The sequence below is a fragment of the Lacerta agilis genome, chromosome 15, assembly GCF_009819535.1.
Source record: "Lacerta agilis isolate rLacAgi1 chromosome 15, rLacAgi1.pri, whole genome shotgun sequence".
In the NCBI taxonomy this organism is placed as follows: Eukaryota; Metazoa; Chordata; class Lepidosauria; order Squamata; family Lacertidae; genus Lacerta; species Lacerta agilis.
The window spans coordinates 2,424,566-2,445,233 of NC_046326.1; the positions used below are offsets into that span (position 1 = coordinate 2,424,566).

The following is a 20,668-nucleotide window of genomic DNA, read 5'->3' on the forward strand; positions in this document are numbered from 1 at the left end:
TGGTCCCACCGGGACCAGTATGATGACAATCCAGCAAACTCAGTTTAAGAGGTCATTTTGAGTATTCTGTCATGCTAAACAAACCATTAGCTTACACAGACCACCATGTCTTAGAGACTCTCCAGTTTCATAGAGAAGGAAATGCCATCTCTCAAATGTTGGGGATATAAGCTACTTCAAAGGCAATTCTCACTTCATCTGCATATATCTTTCTTCTGCTTTCAGACTGTTGAGACGAGGAGGAGGAATTGGAAGAGATGGAATCCAGAGGCAAAACCCACCTCAAAGTGAAGACCAAGATGAACAATGCCTTGTGAGTACATAGATTGGTTTCAATTTGTCTTGGCAATAATAATAATAATAGTTAATATTATTATTTTATTATTTATACCCCGCCCATCTGGCTGGGTTTCCCCGTACTACATATATATGCTACATAAGTGGATGACCTATGTTTAGGCCCTTAAACTGTGCTCCAGAATATTTTCCTTATTATTTACAAACTGTGTATTGCCTTTCAAGTTCACTGCCACAGAATTGCAACCCTGTGCACCTGTATAAATGCTCCTCTCCCAGCTAGATGAATTGAACTTTTCAACTCCAGGGCTGTATTCAGAGAGCTTTATGTAGTGCAAACTTAACTGTGCTGAGTTAACGTTACAGCTTGGAAGGAGGAATGTAGGTGGGTCAGATCATGGTCAAGATAGCAAGCACCCCATATATTCAAAGGTGAAAGGAACTGAATGTCTGATCTTGAACAGTGCACTGATTTCCTTTCTACCAAGACAGTCCTTTGCCCTTTGTGAACAGAATGTGAACATTACCTCTAGGGGATTGTTCTTAAACTGCAGTCTCACCAAGCTGACTGAGAGTTGCCTGTCAAATGCTGACAGGGGTCTGGCAGCAAACACACCAAGCTCTCAAGAGATCAGCCAGACTAAATGGGGGCTTTGTAAGGTTTCCTACAAGCCTCTGGGCTAAAGCATCCAGAGAGAACTGGAAAAGTGGGTAGAACTTCTAAAATATTTGCTTTTATGTATTAAAACCTTTACACCCCGCCCTTCTGGTGCAAAGCACCTCTCAGGGCACCTTACAACAACAATTAAAATTACAACTTTAGAGTGTTTAATTGGTAGCTATTTAAAGTCAAGCATACAATCCAATGGCTTCTGGGTAATATACTTTCGCAGCCGTGCCAAAAACACACAGCTGAGGTTAAGCAGGGACACTGAGGGATTTGGAATATGTTGACTGTGTACTGGAGTTTACAAAAAGCTACAAAGAGTGTGTAGCAAAGATGGTGAACCTCAGATCCAGGGCTAAATGTGGCCCTCCAAGCCTTTTGATGCAACCCTCAGGATTCTCCTCAGATCTGACCCCTCACCAGTCACACATTCTACTGGGCCTGCTTTACACTATCCTTGAGGGGTTTTGCCTGGCTGGAATGTGCTCTGGAACTCTGATAATGCCTCAGGCTTGTGTGGATGGAGGATTAAGCGGGGTGTGTGAGTAAGTAGAAACGAGGCTATTGTGAAGGAAGGCATAACATTTACCCCACTTTTGCCTCTGCCTTGCCCACTTCTGGCATTTGGCCCCTGGAAGGTTTCCCAGAAGGGAAAGTGGCCCTCGAGCTAAGACAAAGGTTCCCCAGCCTAGTACAAAGCACCAGAGCGATGTAAGGGAGTGCATTTCTAGTGCTGGCATAGAGAACTCTGGGTAATGTGTAACACTGAGGCTGGGCAGACCCAGCGGGATTTTGGGAAGCAAAGGACTCAGTTATACAGGGTAAAATAAAAAGTTTTAAGTGTGTTTTAATATACAATGTGACACTAGATGGCGATGGTGAGCCTTATGGAAAATTCATTGTATTTTTAAAAATGCTTTTTAAAAAAGCATTTTCAGAATGGTTTTTATATGTGTGTAGATTCCACCAAAGCAAACAAGGTGGAAGGACTTAGTAAGATGACTGAGAAATGCATACCTTAGTATCTTGTTATACAGGGTATCTAATTATTGCAACTAATTACCAAACCTAAAACCATGGAGAGACCTGGTCTGAACAAAGACATTGGATTCTTATCTCATTATACATGTCAAAGCTATCTTTAGCCATCTCCCCCCTTGCCTTTTCTTGTAAGACCAATTGCAGTCGTTAACAGTCGTCAACAGGTTTTCCACACCCATCACCCATTCCCACCACCCTTCTGAGTAATACCCCTCCCCACTCTCTCACTATATATAAGGGTCTGGTGGCTTCTGTTTCAGTGTATTTGAAGAAGTGTGCATGCAAATGAAAGCTCATACCAAGAACAAACTTAGTTGGTCTCTAAGGTGCTACTGGAAAGAATTTTTTATTAATTTTTATTTTGTTTTGACTATGGCAGACCAACACGGCTACCTACCTGTCATTATAGCTTAGTTGGTTTGAGTGTGGTGCTGATAGCACCAAAGTCGCAGGTTTGATCTCCATAAGGGACAGCTGCATATTTCTGCATATTTCTGCATTGCAAGGCTAGATGATCATCAGGGTCCCTTCCAACTCTATGATTCTTTGATATTCCTTTGATAAAAACTCTCTGTGTAGCTCCCAAACAGTAAAAACAACACATATCCGAACCTTCAACAACAAAATTAAAGCAGCAGAATGGTAAAGCAACAGGAGTTGGAGAATAAAAGAAAAGAAAGGATAGATAAAATCAGATATGACTGATGTTTAAAAAGCTCTAGGAAGAATAAAAGATACCAAAATGACATTAAGCGTAGACACCATCCAAATCTCCCTAGGCAGAACAATTCAAAGCCAGGAAGTTGCAACTGAAAAGGCCTCTCACCTGTTCCTTCAGACCAAGGACCTCCATCAATGCTATCAACACAGGAACAACTGCATGCAGTATTATTATTATTATTATTATTATGATTATTATTATTATTAGAATTTATGTACCGCAGTAGAGACTAGTCCATGAGGGCGAACAGGGCACTGGCCCACCAACCTCAGTCTGTCAGCCACAACCATACCATACATTTAAAGCACCCTGACACCACTTTAACAGTCATGGCTTCACCCCAAAGAATCCTGGGAACAGTAGTTCATTAACAGTGCTGAAAGTAGTCAGGAGACACACACACACACACACCCTGAGCTACAATTCCCATCTCTTGGGGTCTGCCTCAGGTGCCAAAATGTCTTGGGCTGGCCCTGTCACCAGACATACATGCAACTGTGCAGAAAGGAGCTGCCACAACAGCCTCAACTAGGGGCAGATGGCCACCAACTTGGGGAGGCTGTAGAGAAGAACTGGGAAATTTAATGGCAGATAAGGCTATCAACAGCTACTAACTATGACTGGTATACTCTGCCTCCATAGTTAGAGGCAGTAATGCTTCTGAAGACCAGTTATAGGAAACCACAAGGTGGGCCACCAGCTCCATGGTCAGACAAGCCCACAGTAGTTTGTCTTGTTGGGATTGCACTTCAATTAGGAAACTGTGATTGTTAATCTGGGGAAAGTCAGTGAAACTGGATGGTGGATAATGCATTTCTTAATGCGTTACAGATGAATCAGATAATTTCTAGAAGCTGTCTCTCTAGGGTTGCCTGAAATTCTGTCCTCCCCACCATACTCCCTCAGCACACACCCCTGTTTGATCTGTGGTTGTTGCAGTGCTCAGGACAAAGCAACACAGAATCTTGCATTTGAGTTTGGAGTTATCTGCCTGGAACAAGGACGATTATCAAGCAGGGCAGATGGGGAATCTTTGGGGATAAGATCAAGAGGCTTATATCAGGGATACATGGAGACAGAGTACAAACTGCATTTTAATTACAGCTGTGATAAAAGCGGAAGGCAGCGGGGGGGGGGGGATTCAGCCCCTGCTTTTGGTCAAATCCAGCTTTTGACTTGGAGCTGAAACTGCTTTGGTGACGTGTGTGTGTGTGTGTGTGTGTGTGTTCCCTTTCAGCTCAGCCAAATGCCAGCTTGTTCAGAACTTCCAAGAAACTGTAGGATAGGTTGTAGTTTTTAAGCAATTTGGACTGGTGGTAGATAAGTGCCTGTCACATAGGGCCAAATGAGAGGACACACCATATACACAATTGGTAGTTCTGTTAATAGCTTTTGGGGAGGAAATATGTTTCCGGTACAGGGGACCTAATCTGGAACCTGCTCCTGGCATGGATGGGTGGGGTAGAGTGGTTTTAACTCATTGCCCCCTGCAGAAGTGTGGATTGAGATTGAGTCTCACATACCTACCGTATTTACTTTTTTAAAGCTGTTCACACAACTGCCAACTGCATGTCCGTTGGTTTGGGCCTCGGAGACAGTTTGGCTAGAACATGAATGGCCAGACTGAGCCATATTTGGGCTTCTGTATCTTTAATAAATATGTGGCCAAGGGAATTTTGGCAGGCTCTACAAGAGCTGTACCTGTGGGAATTCCCTTGTTATCTGGCTGTTAGAACATGGGATATTCCTGTGCTAAGCATCCCAGCTTCTTTGAAAAGGACGTAGCTCAGTAGTAGTGTGCCTGCTTTGCATGCAGAATGCCCTTGTTATTCCTGGCACCTGCAGTTCAAAGGAGCAGGTAGCAAGTGATGTGAAATTGATGTGAATCTCGGTCCAAGATTCTGAGGAGTCGCTGCCAATCAGAGTAGGCAGTGGCAGACACCTTCCCGTGCTTCATAGACAGAGGCATAGTTCCATCTTGGTACACATACTTGTGAAACACATGTACACAAACACTGTATTCCTGACTGTTCAAAATAAATGTTAATGTGTTGTGAACCAATTTGACACACACATACCACCCAAGGCATCTACATGTACAGCCCAAGTATCTGCAGCAAGGAAACCTTCCTGCATACAGTATGAAGGAGCTAGCCACCATAGACTTGATCACACATTGATTCAGTTGGGGGAGCATTTCCTATTACTAGGACTTAAGTCCACATGCTGTTGGAGTCTCCCTTATCCTATTCCAGCATGCTAATTCAACTTCTGTTCTGAGTGGACATGGTAAGGGTTGTGCTGTCAGTGTGTCTATTACATCATTATTATATACACCACTACTTTCTGTTTATATCTCCATTTTGTGCCAAATCCATCTGCATGTGCTTTACATAGGAACTTACAGTGTTACAGAAGGTTGCATCACACTTTTCAGATTTTATCAATCCAAGTTTAATAAGGTCTGTGTTACGTACTGCGAGAGCTTTTAGCTTTGGAAATTCAAATAAAATCGGTGCCTGCAGGGCTGAGAGAGACCAAGAGCAGCAATATATTCTGAATCATTTGCTTCCTTGTTTCCCCCCCAAGCCCAGTTCCTCCTCTTATACCCCTTGGCTTCCTTTTTTCTCTTTCAACATTTAGGTTGCCTTATTGTGATTCCCCCCCCCCTTACACATTTCAAACATGAGCCCAACCCCTGCCAAGGAATGGTGATCCAATATTATTCTGCAGCCGGGATGATGTAATTTAACAGAAATTGCATAATTCCTTTCTACTTGCTATGTTTAAAGCCCTGTCTGGTAAAAACAGAAAGTGCAGCTCACATTTGGGTTGCTGTCAGGCGTCATGTTATTAATGGTGTTAGGTCATGCACATTCACATTTTGTAATGTATGAATAGAACTATATTAATGTTCCTAAGACGTCTCCCATCTATTTACTGGCTAGGCCAACACCTGCAGGGTAAGACATTTTGCTGCTTGAAGTGAAGAACAACATGGCACCAATTCTCAATCCCATGTACAAAACCTGAGCAACAGGACAGTGTTGTTTACTGCACTTGAGGGCAGCAGATTAGCTTTGGAGACACAGAGCAGGTGGCATGGGACAAAGCATTCTGCCTGCTTCTCACCATCTGCTGCCTGAGGCAGACATCTCACTCTACCTAATGGTTGGGCCAGCGCTGCAGACTTGCTCAGTAGAGATGCCAATTTTCCACCCACCCCTTTCTTGCTGTGCTTCAAATTGCAGCCTGGTGATGTGCAGATTAGCAGATGGCAGTGTTTATCTCCCTGCTGTGAAAAGCTTCTCCTGCTGATTTCTGCACATCTGCCACTACAACAAGCCCAAGAGCAGGCCAGAATGATTTGGGGTTAGTTTGGTTTCACGGAGGGGTTGTTTCTGGTCAGCTGGGAAACCTACTTCCTAGTGTCAGAGGTGGCACCTTCAGGTAGTTCCCTAAATTCTTGATGTTGCTAATACCGCATATATAGTATGCCCTTGGTATACACAGAGTTAAGTGTTGTAGAAAATGGATTGTTTTGGTGCAGAATGTGCATTTTCTGCTGCCTGTCGTGGGCAAAGGGGACTAAACTAGGTACGCATGTAGAACCAGAGGCTGTATCAGTGTGGAGAGGGACAATTGTTTCACCCTGCTGGTCCTGGGCCCTTGATGGAGGCCAACCTGTCCAACCCCTAGGCATACCCCTGTGTAGAACTGTGCTTTGTGGAGCTAAATGAGCATAGCTGGAATAGCTGTAACTCCGTTTTCTTCATCTCCCCCTCTTCCCAGTAGCAGTGTTTCCTCCTCCTCTCCTTATTGTACTCCTCGGCGCCTCCTACTGGGCAAAGAAAGAGGGGGAATGCCAGCCCCCAGCTCTGTTGTTGTCCTCTAGCATGGAGCGAGAATTGTTTTGACCCAAGTCACAATTGTGCTATTGTTTTGCACCAGGCAGGGGGCCATTCAGGAATGAGGCTAGCGGCGAAAGCTGCCAGGAACTCTTTATGCCACAATTAAGCACCTGCTACGAAAGGAGTAAAATAAGCCAAATCATGCGGCTGGCAAGCGAGCTTTTATGCGTCCCTTCCCCCGTGACCCTGTCGGAGAAGGAAGCTAAAACCTGCGTCTCAGCTGCCTGCAGATTTCATTCCAGCCCAATGCAGGGAAATAAACAGCTTTGTGCTTGAAGCCGGCGGCCTCGTTGCTCGCTCTTGAGGTCCCCGCGGGCTTGGCTGGGGAGCCGGCATTCTTAAGCACAACACAGCCCTCCAGGATCCCCCCACCCTCAGTCGAGTAAGCCAAGGTTTCTTCGGCTATGGAGAGAGAGATCCCCGTCTTACGAGTTCGGTGAGAAACGGAGCAGGGGACGCGGCTGTGGAAGGATTCCTGGCCGCGCAGCCGGGGGGGGTGTGGGGCTGGCGGGGAAGGGGAGCGGGTGGCGGAGGCAGAGGCAGAGGCCTCCCGAAGCGGAGAGGTGCTTGTGTGAGCGGACTGCAAAGGTGCGGAGGGAGGGAGGGAGATGCTGCTGGAGCGCTGACGCGAATTGACGCGCCTTTGCATCAGCGCCGGCCCTTGGAGCGGCTCTGAAGGGCCGTGGCTCCGCTGATCCTAACAGGAAGAGAGCAGGGACAAGTTTATTTTGGTTATGCATGGAGGGGGGGAGGAGGGAAACAAGCCTTGAGTGAGGACAATGAGGGATCACATGATCTCAATATGCTGGATCGCAGCAGCTGGTCTTGGCTGCGACGGAGCTGGGTCGCTGATCCGCCTCCCATTGGTCAGGCTCCAGTGATGACTTGAGATTTTCGTCTCTCTGTCCTCATCCTGCGGGGAGGAGGGGGCGGGGAGGGCAGCAAAGCAACGCTAGGATGGAAGTAGTCGAGTGGGGCGGGCTGGAGTGGGATTCCAGCACAGCAGACCCTTTTCGGGTGGGGTGCTGCGAGAGAACCTGTCCAGCTGGGCTGTGTGCTTGAGGCCAGGACGTGCAGGGCGGGCTGGGTGAAGGGGAGCAGAGTAGATTGGGCCAGACTTTTGCTAGAGGTGCTCATTAGCCCACATACATTCTGTGGACTTGTGGGGAGAGAGAGACTGTAGCTGAGTGGCAGCGTACCTCCCATGCGCTCAGAGTGCCCCAGGTTCAGCCCCAGATTCCCAGGCATCTCCAGGTGAAAAAGGAGCAGGTGATGGGTTGAGAGAGAGAGCTCAGCAAGGGACACTGAAGAGCTGTTAACTGTCAGGGTTGATGAAATCTGACCTGGTATAAGGCCATTGGGGTGAGATAAAGCTGTCTGGGTCAGGCCCTGGTAAAAGAAGGCCAGCCTTGCAAAATACAACCATGCACTGCGTTTGTGCGAAGGAACCAACCAGACATATATTTTGCTTCTGAATCTTGTGTGGTTCTGTTGCATTTTGAAGGAAGGAATATATGCCAGTTGTACCTCTTCTGACAATCCTTAGAGCCCAAGGCTACTGCAGGCAGAAAATTAGTGGTCTTGTTTTGTCGGTGCCCAGAGGAAACATAAGAAGGGCCAGAGAGAGAAAAGTTACTCCTGCAGCTTGCTTGAAAATAAATTGTATCTCAGATCTGCATAACTTTGCATGCAATTAGCTTCAGATGACAATACTGGCCCTGATCCACTTACTATGTGACTTGCAAAGTACACACCCTTCTTTGCAATGGCCATAGTATGGGAGGGATAGCTGGTGTCTCTGTAGAGCTGAAGGCAGAATTCTTGGGTGTGGAGTGCTTATTCTCCACTGAGCTCAATGTGGTGTGCATTATGATAGAACCTTTAGTATGGAGTCAAACTGGCTGGGAAAATATGAAGAATGGGTAGGTGCAAACTAGATACCAGAAACATCCGTTAGAAAAAGTGAAGAGGGCATTGGGAAAGCTTGAGAGAAGCATTTTTACTGGTCACCGTCAAGCTAAGGCATAAAAACCTTTCCCCCTTTCATAGGTACTTGGTATCAGTGACAGCAAACAAGCAAAGGAGGTGGACAGATGAGGGGATGGGCAGGTTAAGAATGATGAAGAAACAATAAATGGATATAAAGAAAACTGGCTTGTTTATGTATCTGATTGCATAATGCAAGGGTAACAATTACATAAGGAGCTGGAGGAAAGTAGAAAACTGCACATACCTACCGAATATGCTTGATTTCATCTCAGGTCTGAAGTTGCCCACCTGTGCCTTTTTACCATTGTACTATCTCTGTTTGGAGGCTGTATTTGTTTTTGCCATATTCATCTTGATCTGCCTGCAACCTTGTCTAGACCATTTGGGGGCAACTAATCTAATCTAGGCTAGATGTTTTTAACTCCCCTCTCCTTCCCAGGGTATAGGCTTTTCTAAGTCCCAGCAGCCCCCTTGCGACGCTCCATCCCTACATGAATTCCTAAACTTATGGAAGGGCTTTTGCTGTTGTATAATTCTGCCCCCCCCCTTCCAATTTAACAGAGCTTGATGTTAGGTAACTACGGTAAACAAAGCTTTTCTTATTATTGTTTTTGCCCTGCTCGCTCCTAAAGAGCCTCTGTTGTCTCCCACATAAATTGGGGCAGAGAGTGATGAGAAAGGGATGAATGGTCCAAGATGGTAAAGAAGGGGAAAGGTGCGGGGGGGGGGGAGAAGTGTAGAGGGTTGAGGGACGTTGCAGCAGGGCGGAAAGCAAAGAGGGCAAGTATGTGGTAAGAGCGGCTACTTGAGCTGCATCCCTCCTCCTTCCGACCCCCGAAGCCACTGGAAAGAGCCCCCTCCCAGGAAGGCCCAGCCAGTTTGACTCCCCCTGTTTTGCTCGCTCTCGGCCAATGAGCGGCGGCGAGGCTGCGGGGCGGAGCTTGCCGCGGCGCTCCTGGGAGGGGGTTCTACTTTTTTTGTGAATGAAAATAGGCGGTGGGCGAGTCTTCGCGCAGGACTGCAGTTCGCGCCCTGCTGCCCGCCGCTCAGTTGCACCGCAGCTGCGAGGGAGGGAGGGAGGGAGGAGCATCTCTGGCCGAGGAAGGGGCGCCGAGGAAGCGGGGAGCGGAGCTTCGCGAGGGTTTCCATGCCGCTCGGTGCAGCCGGCCTTGGGCGAGGAAGATGCTGCTGAGGAAGAGGCAGCGGCTGCAGATGCAGCGCAAAGGGGCGCATCCGCTCTGGGGCCGCCACGGACTGTTATGTCAGAGCATCTGAACCGGAGAAATTAAGCATCCAGCCCAGCAGTCGGCACGGCAGAGCAGGATCCGAGCTGGGCGCTCGTGACCGCCATCATCATGTCTCCGGGGAAGAGTTCGGCTCTTTCCGCTGCAAATTGCCCCTTCATATGTGTTGGCGTAAGTAAAGCGACCACCTCGGGACTCATTCGGCCTCCCTTCAGTTATTGCAGGCACGGGAGTAGACAGAGATTCAGGCCAGGGTCGAGGGTCCGCTTTGCAATTAGGGAGGTAAATAGTGCCGGTTTTAGGTGGGGTCGCGGGGTCGGTGAAAGCGAAACGGGAGCAGCGTTTCCGGCAGTCTAGCTAAACGCAGGTGTGCGTGTGAGAGAGATTCTAGGCTCGCACATATTGCACAAGCCTCTCCAAAGAGCATCGCGTACTGCTGGCGCTGTTCTTGGGGTAATGGTTTCAAACCCACAGGCACGCCTGGAGAGCGGCTTCTCTTCAACGCTGCGTGCTTTCCTTGGGTCTCTGTGGGGAGTTGCTGCACTGCCAAAAAGGGAAACAAACAAATGGAGTGGTTGCACTGCTCTGGCGGGACTGGGGTGGGATTTGCAAAAAAGGAAAACAAAGCAAAACCGGGCAGGGTGGAGAGAGCTGTGTTCTGCTCCAAGGGCAGGCTTTGCCAGGATATCTTTCATTGCATAAACCTTTCGCAGTGTGTGGAGAGCTGTGTACGTATCGGGTTTCTCTCTTCCTTCAAACAAGCCAGCTGCTTGTGCAGCCTCCTGTACTTTGATGTGCTTGTAATGTGGAAGAAATGTGCAGTGTGCTTAGAGAGTAATGTAGAGAGTGTGTGTGTGCACACACGCGCATATGGGTAGACATAAATAAACACGTATTTGCACCCCACTCCGCTTCGTTTGCGAAAGCATCGCTCCTATTAAGCTTTACCTCTTCAATCTTCATTAGCATAATTTTGCAAAGTAGGCACTGATCGTAATCTGCAGAGTTCTTTGACCATGCCTCCCTTCCTGGTCTCTGTGGGGATGTTCAAGCTCGCCCACCCTTCTTCCTCTACAACCCCCCTTCCCGGAAATGCTCCGTAACCAGGGGATATTTTTACTAATTATTTTTGTTGCGCTATTTCTCCCGGTCCCCCATTTTGTGTTTTGTGAAATGAGATCGAGTGGGGTGGGGGCACATTTAGCCTGTCGGTTGCTAGGAAACAGGTTAGGCTCCCTGAGAGATTCTCTAGTTTCCTTGGCAACCGAAGACTGGGGCAGCTTGCAAGGAACACATTTCTACTCTCCGAGAGATAGCGGGGCAGATTTGATGGCAAGGAACTGAGGACAATATCACCAAGAGTGGATGGGGTGAGGGACAGAAAAAGGGGGGCATATAGCGGAATCAAATGAGCAGGAATGACCAGTAGTAGTCGAAAGACTGCCATTGAAATAAGAGGGGGTTGAGATAAAGGAGATAAGAGGGAGTTGGCAAAGGAGATAAGGCCAGAGAGCGTGTGTGTGGCAGGAGATGTGCTGGGAGGGAGGGGAGCATCTGGATGTGGTGGTGATTACAGAGCCTAAGTGCAGGTCCTAGAGAACAAAAGCAACTAATGGATTTTGTGCACTCAGACAAAAGAGCTACAGAAATAGACAAGGGGCTGAAATGGAGAGGAAGAACGACTTGTTTGATTATCTCTCCTACTGGTGTTGTGATCCTAGGAGAGAGGGTTTCTATTTAGGGGAGGGAAGTGGAATCATAACAGCAAGGAAGGAGGGGGGGAGGAGAGGAGGAGAGGCAGAAAACAACAGTGATAGGATTTGTCTGGGCCAGGATTGTCCTCCCCTAAATGTCACATGGGTGCTAGTTTGCTGACCGCCTCCACAGCTGCTGCTGCTGCAGGAGTTTCACATGGCACTTGCCTTCATTTTGCCTTTATTCCACCTCCCCACGTGTCTTGCACACTCTTTTCGAAATCCGCTCCCACTAGGAGTGAGTTCTTTTAACTGTTAACACACCCAATGAGCTGACTGTCACAAAGGGGGAGCTTGCTGCTAACTCTTACTTGGGTGAAATGCGTTTGGGGTTCAACACATCCTTTTTTGTGCTAAGATTTGCAGCCAAATCCCGCAAGGAGATTTGGGCATACATGAAAATCTATTCTGCCTCTTGGTTGTGATCACAGGCTCTCCAAAGAGAGGCAGCTACTATTCACACACCAAACAGGAACTGGCCCAATTCTGTCCCTGTTCTAAACTTTGCTCTTTGTTTCAGCAGATTGCATATTTCTGAAGGATATGAGTAACATCTTTATAATACCTATTTATTATTTTCTCCTCCTTTTCTCCAAGGAGTTCAAGGGAGTATGTATGGTTGTTCTGATCAGATTTATTGTATTCTATGCTGCTATTCATTCAAATGAATCTCAAAGTGGCTTACAAACAATAAATAACAATAGCATTGCAGAATATAATAGAACACCACAAATCTTTGTGACCCCATGGACCAGAGCACGCCAGGCACTCCTGTCTTCCACTGCCTCCCACAGTTTGGTCAGACTCATGCTGGTCACTTCGAGAACACTGTCCAACCATCTCATCCTGTTACACTCCCCCAGATAGCCCATTCATTGCTATTAGTGGTGGTGTTGTCTGTTGACTGTAGCTTGTAATATCCATGGTAAAGGTAAAGGTACCCCTGAACATTAGGTCCAGTCATGGACGACTCTGGGGTTGCAGCACTCATCTCGCTTTACTGGCCAAGGGAGCCAGCGTACAACTTCTGGGTCATGTGACCAGCATGACTAAGCCGCTTCTGGCAAACCAGAGTAGTGCACGGAAACACCGTTTACCTTCCCGCTGGAGCGGTACCTATTTCTCTGTTTGTACTTGATGTGCTTTTGAACTGCTAGGTGGGCAGGAGCTGGGACCAAACAACGGGAGCTCACCCCGTCGCGGGGATTCGAACTGCCGACCTTCTGATTGGCAAGCCCTAGGCTTTGTAGTTTAGACCACAGTGCCACCCGTGTCCCTTAATATCCGTGGTAGCAGAGAGCAATAAGAATACCTGGGCAAGGAAGCACTTCTGTTGTTAGATGAGTGGAAAGTCTGATCCTGGAGTTCTTGAAAGCAGGATAAGGTTTTGCATGCAGAATGTCATAGGTTCAGTTTTTGGCATCTCCAGGTAGAAATGGGGAAACCTCTGTTAGTCAGTGTTGACAATACTGCTCAACTTGGTATAAGGTAGCTTTCTATGTTCCCAAAGGATACTGCTAAATATCCAAACTTTCCCATGGTGGTGTACCTGCTTACAACAACCTGTGTTGGGTCATTCTGCTGTGCTATGATTATCCCCAGTTGGGATAGCCTTGCTGTGAACTTCCCTGTCATAGAAAACAAGGAATGAAAAAGTCCAGATGGGAGCCTGAGTCTTGCTGCTTTATCCTGCTTTTGACACTGTAAGATATGCTGTCCCAAATGCCAGTTGTTGCAGTTGCCCTGTTATGCCCCAAAGGCTGCTTCTATTATGCAGGTGCATGCCTGTGTGTGTGTGTGTGTGTGTGTGAGAGAGAGAGAGAGAGAGAGAAAGACTTGTGCAAGCACACGTGGTTGTGGAGCAGAGAGGGGGGGATGGTGCTGTGGGTGAAGGAAAGGATAAATTCCATGATCAGTCAGGTGGATCTGGAAGTTTCCTTAGCCATTGCTGGAAATGGAGGGACCGGTGGGTGGGGGAATCTCACATGAACAGGCATGAGAGACAAAAAGGAGGAGGCGGAGGCAGCTAGAATCAAATTGGCAGGGCATGTGGTCTTATCTGAGGCTAAGGATGCATGCTTCAGAAAGATTACATTTTAAAGGGACCCTGCTTTGGATGGAGAGGTGTAGAGAGCTGCCTGGACTCCATGCCCCTCATGAAGGCTCTTGCTTGTTGCTCTCTGGGTTCAGTGTGGGTTGCATCAGTCTGGAGGAGGGCAGCTGTCCAAGTCTTCTGCATCTTGGGAGGCTTGTCATGGCGGGGGGGGGGGGGATGGAGATCCCTTCTTGTTTGTGAGGGACAACCAGGTTGGGGAGCTGGTGCTTAGGGCAAAACTCCCTGCTAGAGAAGATTATTCTGGGCACATTTCCGGAGCAGGCCATTCTTTTCAGCTGATGTCTGGAGGGACACAGATTCGGACAATGTGGGAATCCTGCCGAATTGGAGTTGGGTGAGGTGAGCTTGGCAGAGGAGAAGACCAGGGTTGCTTGTTTTGTACCAGTCTCTACCAAGCCAAAGTGAATTGCCAGAGTGGCCAGGTGGTCCAATAGCCTCTGCTCATCCTCCTGCCATCAGAAACCAAAAGAATTCAGGGCTGCACACTGGGTTACCTATATCCCATGTGCACTAAAAAGAAAATATCCAATAGGTGTTATGTCTCAGACATCAAATTTTAATATACTTGTTTGACTCTGAGTTCATTTCTTTCATTGTTTCCTTGTGTTACTTCATATTCATAAACTTTTGTTTTGTGTTGGTTGGTTGGTTGGACGACATAAACAAATCTAATTTTTTTATTTTGCTCTGAACTCCAGTTTCTGCTTTAGTAAATTTTGCTCATGGCAAGATTGGAGAATAAGGCTATTGATGGCTCCTAGCCATGATGCCTCCGCAGTTAGAGGCAGTAATGTTTCCGAATGCCAGTTGCTAGGAAGTCCAGAAGGGGAGAGGGCTCTTGTGCTCAGATCCTCCTTGAGCGTTTCCCACAGGCATATTGGTGGGCCGCTGTGAGAACAGGATAGACTAGATGGCCTGATCCAGAAGGCTCCCTCCCTCCCTGGGGTGCTGTTTGTTTTGGACTTTACATCCATTTGTGGAATCTGCCCTTGCTGCAATGTTTTCTCAGTGTGGAATTATTCTGTTTATGAATTGGTATGGAGCAAGGGAGCACAGAACGAAGCACAGCCCTGCAAACCATTGTGAAACAGTGAGTTGGTAAGACTGCTACTGCTGGGTAGTCTTTGTTGTAGGGTGCTGTAACAGTCAGTAACATGGCATTCCTGGGAGAGTTTCCTACCTTACTTTAAACTCATGGAGTCTGTGGGGAGCAGAAAACAGGACAGCTGGCCTGAGAAAGAACCCAAACCATGTAAGTATTTCAGAGTCTGGGGGTAATTCCAGACTGTTGCTATTTTGGGGGTAGGAAATTCCAATCCTGCAATTTTCTCTGGCATAACCAATCTGCTTTCTTCAGAATTAGATATCATGCAATAAGGAAAGTGAGAGGAAAATGCTCTGTAAAGTGTGGGGAAACTATTGCTTGATGTAATATCACATTTGCAAAGTTGTACCGCTTCTTCCTAGACTGTGCAAACAAATCAAGATGAATGCTGAATAAGCTGTTTGTCTGGAAGTGACCTAATGCCATTTCTTCTGTTTTTTTCCTGTGTTTCTTGCTACAGGTCCCAATTAATGGATTCTGACATGGATTATGAAAGGCCAAACGTAGAAACTATCAAGTGTGTTGTGGTTGGGGACAACGCAGTGGGCAAGACCAGGCTCATTTGTGCCCGTGCTTGTAATGCCACACTGACTCAGTACCAGCTTCTTGCCACCCATGTGCCCACAGTCTGGGCCATTGACCAGTATCGTGTTTGCCAGGAGGTGAGTGCTATCTTTGTCAATGGATAAATCACCTGGGAAGTCTCACTGGTGGAAAATCAATACCTGGGCTTATAGGTGACACAAGAAACTGCTTTATACTGAGTCAGACCAACAATCCACCTAGCTCAGTATTGTCTACACTGACTCGTAATGGCTCTCCAGGGTTTCTCCTAACCCTCCCTAGAGATGCCAGGGGTGGAACCTTGAACCTTCTGCATGCAAAGCAGATGTTCTTCTACCATTGAGCCACGACCCTTTCCCACCTCCTCACTTTAATCTGGTTAATCCTGGGTTGGAGGCGAATCAGATTCCCTCCAGTGATCAACAGTAATTCTGGGCAAAACATTTTCTCCTGCTCCGTTTTTCTGTGAGGAAGTTTCCATTTTGAAAATAATAATCATAATCATAATAATAATGAACTGACTCAAGTAATGGATACAGTGCTAATCAAATTGGGCAGCTTCAAAGTTGAGGCTCCCCATTTCTGTCCCTACAGAGCATGTGTGTATATATAATAAACAGAAATGTATAGCTCTTTTTTGACATGCTAAAATTAGTAAGCCTTCATTTTTCCCCAATCTGAAATTTAAACAATGTAAGGGAAGGGCATGTGATTGAATAGTTGTGTCCATACTGTGAGAGTGCAAACCTACTTAGAAGTAAGTCTCATTGCTTTTAGTAAGCTTACTCCCAGGTAAGTGAATGTAGTATTGCAGTCTAAACTAGGTATATTAAATTTATTTTGCCCTAATCACATCTTCCATTCAAATACTTCTGATGGGTGGGGTGGGGGAAGCTTTTGAGATTGTGCTCCCAATCAAATTAAATAATTGATGAAAATATTTTTTTTTGGGGGGGGGGGTAAATGTGGAGGTAAAAATATTCAGCCTTTTCCTGAAATCCTGCATCACTGATTATCAGACTGAAAAGCTACTGGGCATTGCAGTCCTTCTAGTCCTTTCTATTCATTTGAAGTATGTAATCTTTTTTGCCTTCTCTCAGGTATTGGAGCGCTCTCGAGATGTGGTAGATGATGTTAGTGTGTCCTTGAGGCTTTGGGATACCTTTGGAGACCATCACAAGGACAGGCGCTTTGCTTATGGAAGGTCAATATTGATTATCTGGTGCAGTGCTAATGATGAACATAGAGCAGACATGCGGTCTTGGCTTAGAAGCTCACTGGGTGGTCAAGTGCAAGCAAACATGTCAGTCTGGTCTATCTTGCAGGATGGTTGTGTCCTGCAAAGGAGCCAGTTTCACCCCTCCTTGAGGGGTGTCCTTCATGGGACCCTCTATACCTTTTCCCATATGGTTGCCATTCATTGCTGTGAGAAAAGCTTTGTGTTTGTTGTGGTGAGACAAAACCTGCTCCCACCCCTCACTTATGCTTTAAAGACCTGGCAATCACTGACAGAATCCTTCAGGGTGGAGGTGGGAAATGTAATGTGCAAGGGAAACAAAAGGGGAAGCCGGGCCTGACCTCTGACCTGATGGATATGTAAAGTTAGCAACAAGATGCTTGAAATCTATTATACAAAATTAAAACAATAATCTAAACAAGTGAAACTCAAACATAATCCATCAACAGGAACACCAGTGCTAAGGAGTGGAGAGCTCAGCCAAGGTAATAGTCTCAACTCTGCTTAGAGATAAAAAGAATTATAATCACACAAAGGCCTTCAGAGCAAATGTCAAGTGGCCTTTGCAAAGTGTTGCAAGTTAGAGATGATAGAGCAGACTGAACCTCCCTGGGAAAAGAGTTCCTATGGCTTTGGTGCAAATTTTAAAAAGGCCCTGTCTCAATAAACCATACCCTATATTCCAGGCAGTTAGGGGACCTGGAACAGGGTGTTGGAGGAAGATCTTAATATGAGGATTGATATAGCAGGTGATTTCATATTGGACTCCACTGGTGGGGAGTGGAATATCCTAGCAATACACCAGCCCTCCCTCAAAATATACACTATGTGTTGATATAGTAGCAGGCATCTCAGATGGAACAAGTGGAAGATGGATGGTTACCGAGCCTAAAATATACATAAAAGCCCACTCTTAGGGTTTTACTATCATGGAGCATTTAACCAATAAATGGAACCCAAGTGGACATAAGCAGATGAAGGGGTGGGGGCTATGCAAATAGGACCAGGCACATTTTTCAGTGACTCCAACCAAGTTATCTGGGACAGAGTAAATGCCCCTTTATCTGAGACAACCCCTTGCCAGAAACACAGGGGGCTGTCGGAACAGGAAGCAGCTTTAGCCCTTGCCCCAATGTTCTCGCCAGGTTCCTCCCTTAATTTGCTGATACTTAAATTAATGCTTGCCACACACTCCTATGAGAAGAAATAGAATTCTCCATGGGGGGGCAATGTACCACTACAGTGGTAGTGGTAACAATGAGCACAGGGTACACGTAGACCCATTAGAAACACACACATACACACGGACAAACACTTGCAAGGACAGCACTGGATTTGCACCAAAACCTTGGGAAAAGTTGGGGTGTGCATTACACCTGGAGGGACTGGGTGTCATCCTGCAGGGTGCATGCTTGCACCAAGAGGTGCTGACTAATGTAAAGAGAGGGCTTGCAGAGACCAAAGTGATAACTAACTCTTGCCTCCTCTCTGTCCACAGATCTGACGTTGTAGTATTATGCTTCTCTATTGCTAATCCCAACTCCTTACACCATGTGAAGACCATGTGGTACCCAGAGATCAAGCACTTCTGCCCCCGAGCTCCTGTCATCCTTGTAGGCTGCCAGCTTGACCTTCGCTATGCTGACCTGGAAGCAGTAAATCGAGCTAGGCGACCTTTAGCCAGGTAGAAAATAACCCAAGGACGGCTTTGGTGGACTGGGGAAGCTAAACTGTGGTTGGGCATCACAGGTGCCACATGTTTCATAGATGACAGGACAGGGAGTTTGTGGCATTCCCGGGCTAGAGCATGAAGATTCATGCACTTGCCTATGGCACAATGTCAGGTCTGTCCTCCAGTGCTACACTGTTACCTGCTCCCTGGCTCAGTAACATGGAAGACAAAGGTGGGGATGCTAGATTTAGATTTGACTTATGGCATCATTGTCAGAAACGTTGGCCATCGCTAGTGAGGCCATGGAAGCTGGTCCTTTAGGGCAGATGGGATCCTGTCCCACCAACCTCAGCCCGCCAGGCTGCCTGCTTACTTAGTCTAGGGGGTGACACTGCTTGTCAGTTCCTCCTCCTCAGTCTCGTTGTTGCACTTGAAGCGCACAGCAGGGAGGAGGGTGGGGACAAAACTAGAATTGGTTCCATTAGTCATTGGCCTCCCTGCCTTCTGCCCTAACAGTCCCAATGGACACCAGTGACCGCTGTAGTTAAGCAGAACAAGCAAATTGAATAATAGTCCTTGGTTGAAGGAGAAAGGCAGTATGTGCAGGGATTTAGTGTGTATCAAACCTTCTAGCGTACAAGTCTTCAGCTTCTTCACCTGTGTTGTTTTTTTTTTTATAATACTTCTCATGCTTCCAATTTAGCTCTGGTACCAGGCAGAAGGGACCCAGGTGGTGCTGTGGGTTAAACCACAGAGCCTAGGGCTTGCTGATCAGAAGGTCAACAGTTCAAATCCCTGCAATGGAGTGAGCTCCCGTTGCTCGGTCCCAGCTCCTGCCCACCTAGCAGTTCAAAAGCACATCAAAGTGCAAGTAGATAAATAGGTACCTCTCTGGCGGGAAGGTAAACGGCATTTCTGTGCGCTGCTCTGGTTCACCAGAAGCGGCTTTTTCATGCTGGCCACATGACCCGGAAGCTGTACACCGGCTCCCTCGGCCAATAAAGTGAGTTGAGCGCTGCAACCCCAGAGTTGGACACTACTGGACCTAATGGTCAGAGGTCCCTTTACCTTTTACCAGGCAGAAAGCTCCCTTGGCTAGGGCCATGGGACACATTCTGAGAGTATGGAGAGTAGAAAACAAACTGCAAAAATAAGAGGCAAATGCAGGTACAGCCAGATAATGGGGATCCACACCTGATAGTTTTCTTTGTGAATTGCCACTTTTCTACCTTAGGCTGACTTAACTCTGTCATTTTGGCCTTGGATTACTGAGCAGATGTAAAACTAGTTTTCCTCTTCCTGGTTTCCCCCCACCCCTCTCTCTCTCTCCAGACCGATCAAACCAAACGAAATTCTCCCCCCAGAGAAGGGGCGAGAGGTAGCCAAAGAGCTGGGGATTCCTTATTATGAGACCAGCGTCGTAGCCCAATTTGGCATTAAGGATGTCTTTGACAATGCCATCCGAGCTGCCCTCATCTCCCGCCGGCATCTCCAGTTCTGGAAGTCTCACCTGCGTAATGTCCAGAGGCCATTGCTCCAGGCCCCCTTCTTGCCCCCCAAGCCACCCCCACCCATCATCATTGTTCCTGACCCTCCTTCCAACAACGAGGAGCGTCCAGCCAACCTGCTGGAGGACCCCTTGTGTGCAGATGTCATCCTGGTGTTGCAAGAGAGAATCAAAATCTACGCGCATAAGATCTACCTCTCCACCTCCTCCTCTAAGTTCTACGACTTGTTCTTGATGGACCTGAGTGAGGAGAACCAGCAGGGGATGACAGGAAGCGGCATTGGGCCTGGTATTGCTGAGCGGACCCTCCATCAGGAGGAGAGGCATCACCATGGCCGGGAATTCCTCCTGAGAGCTGCTAGCTTTGATATCTGTGAGAGTGCTGAGGAAGCTGGCTCTGGTCAGCAAAAACCGTGCCTTAGAGCCTCCACCAGCGATGGGATATTGCGGGGCAAGAACTATGGGGTACGAGGGCTAAAACGGGGGCGGGTCCTCTCCTCTTGGAGCCGTGCCTTTGTCAGCATCCAGGAGGAGATGGCGGATGACCCCATGACGTACAAGCCCCGACTTATGGTGGTGGTGAAGATGGACCCTTCCATCCAACTGGGGCCCTTCAGGGCTGTGCTCAAATATCTGTACACAGGAGAGCTGGACGAGAATGAGAGGGACCTGATGCATATTGCCCACATTGCTGAGCTTCTAGAAGTCTTTGACCTCAGGATGATGGTGGCCAACATCCTGAACAACGAGGCATTCATGAACCAGGAGATCACCAAAGCCTTCCACGTCAGGAGAACCAACCGGGTTAAGGAGTGTCTGGCCAAGGGGACTTTTTCCGGTACG

General features: G+C 47.4%; 1 protein-coding gene across 3 annotated transcripts in view; it reads left to right on the forward strand.

Annotated features, from left to right (window-relative positions):
- Positions 1-236: 236 nt before the first annotated feature.
- RHOBTB2 (Rho related BTB domain containing 2) overlaps positions 237-20,668 on the forward strand; it is a 28,274-nt gene continuing 7,842 nt past the window's right edge. Inside the window, exons 1-5 of one of the 3 annotated variants that reach the window (XM_033171630.1) lie at positions 237-313; positions 15,306-15,507; positions 16,510-16,613; positions 18,145-18,330; positions 19,651-20,663. In XM_033171630.1, coding sequence (XP_033027521.1) covers positions 258-313; positions 15,306-15,507; positions 16,510-16,613; positions 18,145-18,330; positions 19,651-20,663 — 1,561 coding nt within the window. In that variant the 5' untranslated portion in view covers positions 237-257. Of the gene's footprint in view, positions 314-7,014; positions 7,074-9,795; positions 10,042-15,305; positions 15,508-16,509; positions 16,614-18,144; positions 18,331-19,650; positions 20,664-20,668 lie in introns of those variants that run through there. The other 2 variants (XM_033171631.1, XM_033171633.1) reach the window with 2 other exon arrangements.